This window comes from Tiliqua scincoides, chromosome 1, assembly GCF_035046505.1.
Source record: "Tiliqua scincoides isolate rTilSci1 chromosome 1, rTilSci1.hap2, whole genome shotgun sequence".
NCBI classification, from domain to species: Eukaryota; Metazoa; Chordata; class Lepidosauria; order Squamata; family Scincidae; genus Tiliqua; species Tiliqua scincoides.
The window spans coordinates 85,097,932-85,111,148 of record NC_089821.1 but is presented as its reverse complement, the minus strand read 5'-3'; the positions used below and the strand labels follow the sequence as shown (position 1 = coordinate 85,111,148).

Sequence of the window (13,217 nt, the reverse complement as noted above, 5' to 3'; positions counted from 1 at the left end):
GTGGATTCACAGTTCATGTTCACAGAGGCCATTCTGGTTAGCAGGACTACAATCTGTGCTGGTCTCCAGTGGCATCATTTTCACATTCAGCTCCAATGATTCAAGACTCAATTTCTGCGAACTACAGTCAGGCTTGGTCTCACTCTGAAAAGTACTTAAGAAAACCTTGTTAGTGCTCTTGGTGGAAGACTTGCGTCTGAATGACACGGAGATCAATGGGCGCCGGGAGCGGCCACTACTGGCTTCAGAATTCAAATTGGCTGTTAACAACCTCTGTTTGTTGGCATGTTCTAGTGTCAGATGACAACGGAGGACCTGAAGAAAGACCTTCCGGAATTGCCGGGAGGAGATATTGTACAGGAGTGGGTTGACGACAGAGCTAAAGTAAAAGAAGGTATCAGCGATGGGCAGGAGGGTGATATATGCTCGGAAGTAGGGCACAGTCCAGTCTTGCTTCGGTCTAGCTGCAGCCATGATCCTTCGAACTTGATTTGGCAACCAGCAGATTGCCAAAGTTGCAACAATCAATCCTGCAAGCAGAGAGAGAGAGAACGCATGTGAAAACAAATCATAAAATATTTAGTATCAGTTCTGCACTTACTGGCTAGGAAATGATACCAATTTTTCAGTGTTTTGCTTGACAGCTTCTTCTGCCAGTAGCAAAATTTGTTCTAAGGGGGGGACGGGACAAGTCATCGTTTCAAGGTCATTGCAATCTGTGCTCTGATAAGTATTCTGTAATATTTTAAGATAGCATTTCTTTTTACTCCTCGGCATTGGTTAAGTGCAAAGACATTCTTTCAGTGATAGCTGTATTCGTCAAAATAATGATCTATTCTATTGTTCCTGCTCCCCTCATCTGCTCCTTTTCCTTATTAAAAATACAGCCATATGAGAGCAGGCAATACCCAAAAGATGATCAAGTTCTGCTTATATTTTGCAACAAATATGCGTACAACTGTATATTTGGCATTATTTTTGGTAACCTTTCTCTTACAGAAGATATTTTTACGTACAGTGTGAATGGCTCCTTTTATGATAAAGACTATATGGTAGGGTTTTGGAAAAGACATTGCAGTTGAATTGAAAGGTAGAGTTAAAAATGACACATTTAAGAAACTGAAGGTTCGAAATAGATGACACATTGCATGCATCTTTATCTAGTCCGGATCATAAATGGACTTGCAAATAACAGTGAAGTTGGGTCACAGACCAAGAAGCTGAGGTAGAGAGATAGAGACCCATTACTTGTGTGCCTTTTCCTGACAAAAGTCTAATAAAGGGCATTTTCTGTGCTGAATAGCCACTTCTTGTTTTTCAGCAGAAAAACGCTGCAGCAGTGAAAGGTCAAGCAACCCCTATCTCTGCACTGTGGTCTTATTCCAAATTGCAGCCCACATGGCTGCTTCTTGCAAATAAATGCAAGCTTCTAACTGGACAATGATGCATTTCATGTCATGTCATGTTTGGCCTTGATCCCATCATGGAAATATGAATGTTTTCAGATAGTATGAGATATCTTGAACGTTTTGCTATCCAAGCATTTTGTATTCACCTAAGTGGATCTGTTTTCTCCACTTCATTGGTGTTTAAAAACTTTTTTTCTAATTTTAGAAAATGGACATTGCAAGTTTCTTTCCCCTCCCTTGATCTACACCCATACACCCACAAAAGAAGGTGGTTTTCTTATTGCTGGCTGGGGCAGAGAAAAGAGTTTCATGCACTTTCAGAGCATAACCTGATAATAACACTGCTGATAGTAATACTAATATATGGCATTTTCAGATGTTGGGTACACATTACATACATTATCATCCTTAAAATGACTCTATAAGGTAGATTGTTATACTTGTGTTGTAGATGGAGGACTGACAGTGCAACCTATGCATGTCTACTCAGGACTATATCCCATTTATTTCTATGGGACATTCCTAGGTAAATGTGTAAAGGTTATTTTTGGGTTGCTGAATTAAAAAATGGAATCAGTTTTGCCCAATTGGCTCTAGTTTTGAGGTTACAGCATAGCCACCTTATATACTGATTCAGGTAGCTTCCTCATGAGCATATAAGGTGGCTTCGCCATGCCCCCTAAACTAGAGCTAAATCGGGCAAAACCGATGCCATTTTTGGATTCAGAACCCCAAATATACGCAAGAATAGGGCCAACTTTTACAACAGCAAAATGTGTGTAGGCCTGTGTTATTAATCAAGTTTAACAGTAATCTCTGCCACCAAGCTGGAGAGTGTCATGAAGATTGTATAGTCAGCCTGCATCTTGTGCAAGTGTTATGGTCCAGAGTCAGCGCCTAAAGCCAAAATCATTTATACTCAAAATTACCTTGAAAATCCCTTACTGCCTGGAAAGTACTCTCTCTTTAAAAATTATGAGCGGCAGGTGGGAACTGAGGCAGACTGAGCGATCAGCAGCTTTGTTCTCCAATCTCAGGCCCACTCTGGGGGACATGTCTTTAGTATATTGAATGGCAGTGGAATCACCTGCACGATTTAAACTGCTGTTTCTCGTTCGTTTCGTTTGCCAAGAGCATGTAGTTAAATTCATGCAAGTAACGTGCACATAAGATGCAGGCTGACTGTATTTGGAATCATCTTTTTTGTCTTTTAAAGACACGCTCAGTGATATGGGAAAAGGAGATTAAAAACATCTACTTAATAACTCAATTCTCTAATGCAGTTCCAAAGTGTTCCGCTCATTGCCCCTGCAGTGGTGTCCCTTGTTTTGCAGCAGATGTGCCTTATGCGTAAAACAAACACTTCCTATAAAAGAGGTATTTCCTAACCACTGCAGTGGTTCCTTTTCATTTGTGCATTTTGCACCCTGCTGTTTACTTGAAGCACCTATTTGCTTTAAAGCTTATTTGACAGCTCAGCCTGCTTCCTTGGCAAACGAGCCAGCATTGTGCTGATTTCTGCCTTTGCCAACATTAATTTGGGCTCATTTCTAATTACGGTTAACATGCAAATGCCAAGCTATAACCAGAAAAACAAAAATATGTTGGGAGTTCCAGAATTTCAAAACCACAGAAAATATCTCTTGTCTTGAGAAGAATGTGATGGGGTATGACAGCACTTACAGAGAAAATAAAAATGATTGTAAAGGAAAGGCCAGGAATATTTGCAGCAGCACCTTGGAAGAGCCAGGACTGAACATAAATTGTGTGTGATAGCTGTTTTGTGAATCTTTTGATTTCAATGTTTAATTTTGGTTAATAAAAGAGATTGATTTTCATAACAGCAAGTTTTCTTATAGCAAAATCTCTCTGGAGTCTCTGCTCTCATGAAACTAAGATATATATAAGCAGACAGCTAGATGCATGCAAGCTCTGCATCAAGCGAATAGTTTTGTGTGGAAATGGGCATCTTAGCACATCTGTTTTTGCAGGGACAGGCAACTGCTGGTGTGAACAAGATAACTTTCCAGACCATTGCCTAAGGTGTGAAATCCTTGCATTCATTTTCCTCTTTGGGTCTTAAGAACTCTTCAACTGCCCAAAGATAGCACATTATCTGTTTTTGTCTCTCTCTTATTCTCTGTGGTCCTCGTGGTAATAATAATAATAATAATAATAATAATAATAATAATAATAATAATAATAATAACTTTATTTTTATCCTGCCTTTCTCCCCAAAGGGACTCAAGGCGGCTTACAACATATAAAAACAGAATTTAAAAATAAAAACATATTAACACATCATAAAAAACAGCAGTCAGAGTAAAAAATAGGTAAAAGGAGCATAGAGCAGCAGCAAGTCATAAAAGAAACAGGCCTGTAAAAATATTAAAAGATGTTAAAAAGATGTTAAAAGGCCGAGAACTCAGAAGGCCTGTTTAAACAGAAGGGTCTTCAGGCCTCGCCGGAAGGTCTCAAGAGAGGGAGCCATTCTTAAGTCAGGGGGAAGGGAGTTCCATAGCGTTGGTGCCACTACTGAGAAGGCCCTATTTCTTGCAGCCGCCCCACGTACCTCCCTAGGCGGCGGCACTTGTAAAAAGGCCTTCTCTGATGACCTAAGAGGACGAGCCGGATTGTATGGGAGTAGGCTATCTCTAAGATACCCTGGTCCAGAGCAGTATAGGGCTTTAAAGGTCAATACCAGCACCTTGAATTGGGCCCGGAAACGAATGGGCAGCCAATGCAGCCACTGGAGAAGAGGACTGACAGAGTCGAACTGCCTACCTCCAGTAACCACACGGGCCGCCACATTCTGCACTAGTTGCAGTTTCCGAACTGTCTTCAAGGGCAGCCCCACATAGAGCGCGTTACAGTAATCTAATCTCGATGTCACAGAGGCATGGATCACCGTGGCCAGGTCTGCACGATCCAAGTACGGCCGCAGCTGGCGCACCAGCCGAAGCTGAGCGAAGGCCCCCCTAGCCACAGCCGCCACCTGGGAATCCAGGAGCAGCTGTGAACAAAATATATGGTCGGAATACAGCTTTATTTTTCAGTTCTATACTAGGGAACAGATGATATATGACACAAACGGATGCCTGGAAATGGCATATGCGGAGCATCTTGTGTGTTGCTAGTAATCACATATGGAAGAAGAGATTGAGAGGAAGCATAAGCTCATATTTAAGTAGTCTTGGAGCCCAAAAACACAACTGGAAGAATCAGACATGCCAGCATTTTACTATTTCAAACAGGAGGTGATGGATCCCATTTTGAATGTTCTTCATACCTAAAATCCCTAAATAAAAAGCGAAAGCAACTAGAATAAGGGCATGAACCCTAATCCCCAGTGTGGGGTGTTTATGTTTAATGTGCATGGGCCATTGCGCGTCTGTGTAACAAACACACACATTTATACTTGTACGCATATACAATGAACCCTGAATTTAATGGACTAATGGAGGAAAGGGGTCTGTTAAAACCTTCCCTATTAGTCCATTAACCCCCTATCTTAAGAAAGCTCCATCAATGCTGCCACAATGCTCTGTTCCCTACTAGGTGGAGAGGTGCAGCAACATTGATGGAGCGCTCTATGGTACATAATGGTTGAGAGAGGGCTGGGGAGAGACACACTTATCTACCAGGGCTGGAGCTGTCACTCTCGGATGTTGCCCTCAAGCAGAACATTCTAGGAATGGAGCAATTCTCAGGAAGTGGAACTCTTATGCCCCTCTCCTTCCCACAGTATGCGATCCATTGGGTCCAATGCCTTGTATAAATCAGTAGGGGGTAGGAGTGGGGTCTTAAATGTATAAAAAATACTATATGTATCTGGAACAGATACCCATATCTGAGAAATGTCTACAGGCAAGCATTTGGATTTAGAAATCACCATATTAAAAAAGAAAAATTGATATGCACAGTGCTGAACCAAAATTCGCAACCTTGACTGTAAAACATTTCTTCAAAATCCCGCATTAAACGTCAGATCCCTACATCTATGTTTTATTCTTATCTATGTTCTTGGCAATGACCTTCATGGAGTGTATAAACTGCTGCACGTGTTCTTCCTCAGATCCTTCAAAAGGAACCAAATGTTTTGGTTGTACATACAGCAAGTGAAAAATGAGCTGGTACTCACCTTGCACAACACTGTAGAGGTTAGTCTTTCATGGGGCGGGCAGAAGACTGTGTGTTTAAACTTTGTCATTTTTATAAGGACAAGTAATTGCTCATCTCTCTACTCAGGAAAAAAAAAACGTACTTTGTTTTAGAGAGATGTGGATAAGCATGTAGGCAAAAAACAACCAGCCTCCAGTTTTACACTCGGGCTCAGGTGCATCCCAAATTAGCCCTGCCTCTAAGGGAAAGCCTTCTATTCACAGGAAAGCCATAATACGTTAGTGTGTAAATTTCATGTTGTTTGTGAACTGGTCCAACCAATACAAACTTAACTGTGACCAATGTGGAAGAGTGGACTATATAAAGCAAACAGGAACTTTTCTGTACACCAGTAATGCAAATGCTCTTATTTCCTCTAAGAATGGGCATGGGTTCTGTCCCTACTACATATTTAGTGATCAAGTGCTTCATACTACTACAAACGTAATCAGAAAGAGCGAGGAATCGCAGTTTTGTTTGCCATTCCAGTTACTGCACTTGGACAAGAAGAACCATTAGATAACACCAATGTCATGCTAGTCAGCAATACAAGGCACACGGGCAGCCCAACCCTGAGCTGCCCAGCGCGCAGGGACGCAGTGGCACCAAAAATGGCTGCTGCTGCATCCAGCGTGCTCCAGGCAGCCACTGCTGCCTCCTCACAAGAAGGGGACTTTCATCTTCTTCCCCCGGGTAAAGCAAGTAGCCCCGCAATGGGGCTACTCAATTCTATGACAACCCTCGTGTTGGCGGAGCATTTAGAACCTCTGTGTTGGGCGCAGTAAGCAGCAGAGCTCTGGTGCTCCAGCATTGGGCTAGCACTGGTGCACCACCAGCACTAGAGCCTGCAAACATGCCTTATGGCACATTTGTGACAGTGCACACTGGCGGTAAGCCAGCATGCACTCTAGGATTGGGCCCTAAGTCTGCAATCTTCTATGCATTTTCCAGGGAGTAAGCCCTACTACATTCACAGAGACTTATGTCTGAATAGGTATGCATAGGATTGTGCTATTCCAACTTGAGCTTCTGGTGCAGGTAAAAAACACATATGCTTTCTAAATAAGCTACAGCCAAAGTCCTAACCAACTTTCAAGTTCTGACATAGATGCGCCAATGGGGCATGTGATTTATCTTGCAGTTGGATAGCTGTCATGGAGCCCTCCTCAAAGTAAAGGAATGTTTATTCCCTCACCTTGGAGCTGCATTGCTCTTACAGTGGTGCTGGAAAGTTGGTTAAGATTGTGCCCTAAGTTATTTAACATATTTATATCCCATCTTTCCCTCCCCCATCATGTAGTGCCAGGGTGAGATGGTATTTTTTTCTCTAAATATTAATAGAATGCAGAAGTCAGGGGGTGGATGGGTACTGCCTCTATGTTTCATCCCTCACAAAGCAGCTGTGAGTGGCAAAGGGCACAGTGCAGCTAAAGGCACCAGCCACTGAAGGTGACAATACTGACTCTTTGTCTTGCTGGTCTTCCATTCTCCTCCCCCCCCCCCCCAGGAAATTTGTGTTTTTGCTTTCATTAGGAAAGTTTTGTTTACCTGTTTTAGCAGGTGAAATATGCCATGGTTTCCTCATGAGGAAGCTGCTGGGACCATTCACTGATAAGGCTATAGCGGTGGTTTTCAAACTCTCCTGGAGAGTTTGAGCCACTGTAAGTGCTTACGAGAGCAGGGGGGAAGGCAGCAGGGGCACGTGGTAGGCAGCAGGGAGATCCCAGGATCGCACCGCTCAGGGGGCTGCAGGGGCTTGGGTGTACTTACCCAAGCCTCCTGCAGCCTCCCTGGGGTGCGGGGAGCCCTGCCAAAGGTTCACACTTTGGGGACCCAGTGGGGAGCCAGTGTGAACCTTTGGCAGGGCTCCCTGCAGCAGTGAATGTAAAAGCAGAGCGATCGCACCCTGCCTCCGATAAAGCGGAAGTGGAGCAGGATCACTTTGCTTTCACTTTCACTGCTGCGGGGAACCCTGCCAAAGGTTCGCACCAGGCTCCCCGCACCCCAGGGGGGCTGCAGGAGGCTTGGGTAAGTGCACCCAAGCCCCTGCAGCCCCCTAAGTGGTGCGATCCTGGGGATCGTGCCGCTGCCTCCTCCCTGCCTCCAGGCTGCCCCCGCCCCTTAAGGGGGCAGAGGCCAGGGCCCACAAGCTGGGGCGTCGCTACACCCCGGTCTCTCCAAAACTAGACATGGCAGGGCAAAACCGATGCTATTTTTGGTCTCAGCACTCCAACTTCATATAAAACCACCATAAATGTTGAAATTTTTTTTTCTGATTCTCAATTTTGCAGGCCTATGCTATTTTAATTTACCTCTCGTTTGCTTTTGGGTCATCCCCCCCCCCCACTATAGGAGGCAGCATCTGCCTTTGTTGTGGCTTCATTGGTGCTGCTGGCAGGGGATGAGATTGAGCCATAAGTCAACTTAAGGTTTGTTACATGTGTGTACAAATTAGATTCACATACACAATTTAAATTATATTCCAAGGAAGTTAGTCATGATTATGTTTCGCTTAAACTAATGGGATGAAAGGTAGACATAACTGACTTGTCTCATTGATTTCAATGTTGCTTGGTCATGACTAACTTCCTTTGGGCACAACCCTTTGTTTTTAAAGGACATACATGTGTGTCATGTCAGGTATTGTCTTAGAGGAAATATTCTCTCATGTTTTGTCAATAATTACAGCAATACCTCCAATAATGAAGGATATATATTCATGGACAGACAAGCCCTTTCTGAAATAGGGTTATAGGTGATGTCATTGACTGATAGGCAGGAAAGTGGCACTTATTAGTCAAAGTACATTGTTTTAATTGGCTGCAGTAGCTGTCAGTCATTCCAGGATGAAGCGACTGTAGTGAAACAGCACTAAAGCAAGTGTTGTTATCAGAGTTATTACTGTAATTGGTTACAGTACAGTACCACAGCCTAGTAACAACAGAAATATATATACTGTGTTCACACACAGAGTAGAATCCTTGTTTAATCAACTATTTATTTAGGGTTGTATCCTAAATTCTTCTTCCATTTGTGGAAGAATACCTGTTTGGGCAAGGAAGGAGAGTAATTTTTGCCCATCTCCCTGTCCCTCTACAATTCCCTGTGTGCCCCCTGAGTATCTGTTCTGCCCCTGAGTATCTGCTTTTGCAAGTTCCCCCACCTTCAGGAATTTTTGAGGGGAGTGCAGGGAGCTACGGAGATGAAAACTGGTCTCCCCCCTCCCTTGTGCAAATGGGGCTTCTTCCATAAATCAAAAACCACCTTAAGAATTATGGTATACTTTTTTTTTTTTTAGAATAATGTTTCAAAGTTGTTTTCAGAGCAAACAAGACAGTTCCCTGTTTATTGTAATATTCTAATACTGTAGAAGCCATGTAACAAGAAACCCAAGTACCCCATATATATGCTTATTATAAAATCTCATATAATGCAATCCTAGAAAGAAACAATGTTTGGATGTCGATTTTTCCTAATGTTTTATGTTTCCTTATTGTACTCAAATATTTAAGACAGCAGCATGCATTTGGATAAATAGGTTTATTGTGAAAACCCAAGCAGATCCTTGGATAAAAACAACCAATCACTTTATAGGTAGATATAATTTTACACCATCCTATTGTCCTCTGTGTGTAGGTTTCATAGCAAAAGAAATTTAGTGCATTAAAAGCCAGCAACATAACTCTGCCCGACTGACACAGAAGAAAACCCTGGTGGCCCCTAATAATTTTCCCATTTTTACAATTCAAAAACATTCCTCCAGCTATCAGCATGCTAAGCACCATTCATTGCTATCTGCATCTTTACTGACTTTCTACCTAACAGCATCCCAAATACAGTGCAGGAGTGTTTATCAACATTTGTCCCCTGCTTCACATGGTCCATCTATTGCCACCAGAATTTACTGGCAATGATGTCATCAGCAGTAACTTCTGGACTGGAGGCTAGACACAATGCTACAATCACTGGCAAGACACTCAGAGCAGAGGGGAGAGTTTTTTGAGCTTTGAAAAGGGCATGCTAGAGCTCTGCCAACTGAGTTAATCCCCCCTACTCCTGCTGGTCATGTTGCATTGCTAGTCCTGCTGTCAGGCTGTAGGGGTCTGGGAGTCCCGTGAGTACTTACTTTCCTCTAAGTTTCAGGTCTAGGCAAGGACTGTTTCCGCTACAGCTTCTCTAATATCTAGCTATCCCATACAACCTGAGTCATCCAATCAAATTGGAATTATTGTCCCTGGAGTGTCTCAAAATGTACAAAATTATTATCACTATTTTGTTTCATTCTAATCTTGTACTCTTTTAATCATTTTCACAGTTGCTTGTATTTCAGGGTACTTTCTCCTAGATACAGCAATTATTCTGATGATTCACAGGATATAGGTGATTCATTGGTACTTTTCCTTTATTTAAAAAAAACAAAAAAAACTAGCAGGAACAGGGTTCAATGCCAAGCATAAGACTAGTTGAGTTCTGAGTTATGAGAGACATAATGGCATGTAGTTCAGTTTAAAAGCTTATCACTCTTTCTCTCATTTTACTTGGCCTGGTCTTATACTCCAGTTGGGTCAACATTAGTACTTTGAGGGCCTCACCCTTCAGTCACTCACAGCACAATCCAAGTGCATGTCTACTCAGAAGTAAGTCCCACTGAGTTTAATGACACTTACTTCCAGGTAGGTGTGTACAAGATTGCAGTCTTATAAAAGTTGTTGGCATCCTTCAGTCTCGGAAGACTATGGTGTCACGCTCTGAATGGTGGTTCTGGAACAGAGTGTCCTCTCCAGTGCGCGAAACCTGGGTAAAGTAGGTATGGAGGATAGGCTGTTACCCATGCAGCAAATCCCCCCTCTCCACATCGCTGAAATGGTCCAATGGAAAGGCAGAAGCCAATACGGTTGGTTCCAGCAGCATCGCAGGAGTTGCCAGAACGTGACTGTGTTCAGCCATGAACTGCCTCAGGGACTCCGGCTCCGGATTTTGCCTCGAGGTTGACTCCTGAAGCCTTTTCCATAACTGGATGTAGCCACAAGGCAGTGGAGGTTTGGGATCAGAGTTATCCTTCTCTCAGATGAGCTGCCTTCCCAGGCTGACAAGTCCCATCTACCCGGTGGCTGTTTATTCGCCTTTTATGACAAGTACAGCCAAACTGAGGGCCTATTCTCATCCCCAGCCCCCAGGGGAAAGTCTTATAAAAGTCTTATAAAAGCAGCACCATAAAACCCCCAGGGAGGAATCTGTTTTAATAATAATAAAAAAAGATATGATATTCCCCATCTTGTAGTAACTCATACAAAAGGGGCTCATTTATAGTCCAATCAAGTGTTCCACCATATTACAAGGGGTTATCATAGGATTTTCCAGCATAGCTCAGAAATAGAGCATGTGTTTTGCATGAACCAGGTTCCAAGTTCAATTCCTGACCTCTTCAGTCAAAAAGAACCTCAGATAGCAAACCTGGAAAATGCCTCTGCCTGAGACTGTGAAGAGCTGCTACCAAAGAGCATACAGTTCTGAGCAAGATGAACCAGCACTTTGACTCAGGAGAGCCATATGTTCAAATATCGGTGTCGTATGCCCATATGTATGTCACCTTGGAAATGTACTGCTCACATATACGGACAGTGTTACAACAGTGTGTGTCCCTTGTCTCCTCCAGTGTGAAGCCAATCTTGAATGTGCTAAGCTAGGCAAAAATTCCCATTCTGCATGTAGATACTGATGGCAAAGGGCAATGGGGCAGGTACAAAAACCTCTTTCTGGAGGTGATGTTCTCTTTACTCAAGGACAAACATTTGTAACAGCTAATTAAAAGCAAGCAATATTGATAATGTTGGAGGTGAAGATCACAATTTATTAATGACAGACATAATTATTGACTCTGCTTGCCTTTGTCAATATTTACAAAGGGAAATAAATGGCAACATTAACAGAAACAAGCACTCCACAGAAGCAGTTCTGTGCCTATATTAGAAAAAAAAGCTCCTAATATTATTTAGCTATTCTGCGCTTTGCCATTTCAAATGCCACCATTTCTTGAAAGAATCATTCCAGAGGTTATGGACTCCATCATTCCACTGCTATTTCTTCCAGACCCTCCCCAAAATATTCATATTCAAATGACTGCTAACGAAATATTTACTTCACTGTTATATTTTTATCCTGCCCTTACTCCAAGGACATGAGTTATACATGGTTCATCTCCTGCCCATTTTATCTTCACAACAGCCTCACAATAGGTAGATTAGATTAAAAGAGTGTGACTGACCCAGTATCACCCAGTGAGCTTCGTGCCTGTGTAGTGATTTGAATTCTAGCCTCTTTTGTCCTGGAATGATAACACTTTAACTATTATACCCCACTGCCTCAGTATCATTGCACAGCTTCTAATGGCTCATGTGGTTTATGCAGGCTTTGTGTTCACGTCAGGTATTGACAAGTTGTTCATTTCCAGCTGGCCTGCATCTTAAGCGCAATTGACTTGCATTAATGTAAATATACACATTTCCCCTCCCCAAAGTTAGTATTAGAGCTTTTAACAGTTGCTTTTGTATAGACTCTGGTTAACCAGTGGTTCTTAGAACACATTTTTCTACATTCCTGAGCAAGTTTTTGAGGTCTTTCCAAAGAGCGTAGTCCACATAAGAGTTCACATCTCTCTAGTCACTGATCTGCGCAAATGTTTTAGGCTGCTTTATATAAATTTAGCTCTTGCCAAGTTTCATTCATCAAAAGCTTATAAATTTTAGATATAACTCTTTTGCAATGTTGTCCAAAACAAAAGGTCAACAAAATAGTGAGTCATTGCTGGAGGATGGAAAATAGAGAAAAAGAAAGGGATTAACCAGTTTTAAGAGCTACATTAGCAGCCACATGACTTAATAGTACAGTACTTGGGGCTAAGGGCCCAATCCTATCCAATGTTCCAGCGCTGGTGCAGCCATGCCAGTGGGGTATGCAGTGCACCCTGTGATGGGGAGGCAGACACACAGCCCTCCTCAAGGTTAGGGAACATTTGTTCCCTTACCTTGGGGCTGCATTGTGGCTGCACCAGTGCTGAAAAGTTGGATAGGTTTGGGCCCTAAGACATTTTGTAAAAATGATGTTATGGGCATTGTCCAATAGGTGCTTGTGACAGTTATTCAGCTACGTTCCACATATCAATCCCAAACCACAAGGAATTTGGAAACTGGGGTGAGAAGAATTTTATTCTCCAAATAATAAAATACTGCTGAGCGCTGAGGGAAAAGTGATATCCCTGCAACAGAAGCACCACCATCAGGGAACATTATATTTGAAACCACAGCAACAAGGACTAACAACTGCAAACATTTGCGACAGTATAAATGCATTGTTTAAAAACGGCCTGGGTTCTTTTCTTTCATTGCGGCTTTACATTACAGTTAACACAAGGCAATTATTTTCAAGCAAATAGTCAAATATTTGCTTACGTTAATGAATACCACCATTGAATTTAATATGCAACTGTATGAAATCAGTTAAATTTTAAAAAATGCACACCTCAGTATTTGTTTCAGTTCTATATTGTATGCTTGTTAGTGCAAATGGGATTCTTCTAAAAGCTCAGTGCTCTGGCACACCCCCATGAACGACACGAGACCAAGTCCGCTCATAGGTAGGGATGGATCC

General features: G+C 42.5%; 1 protein-coding gene across 1 annotated transcript in view; it reads right to left on the bottom strand.

Moving 5' to 3' along the window:
- Positions 1-6: 6 nt before the first annotated feature.
- Positions 7-13,217, bottom strand: part of GPR39 (G protein-coupled receptor 39) — a 165,302-nt gene continuing 152,091 nt past the window's right edge. Inside the window, exon 2 of the mRNA XM_066611022.1 lies at positions 7-530. Coding sequence (XP_066467119.1) covers positions 7-530 — 524 coding nt within the window. The remainder of the gene's footprint in view (positions 531-13,217) is intronic.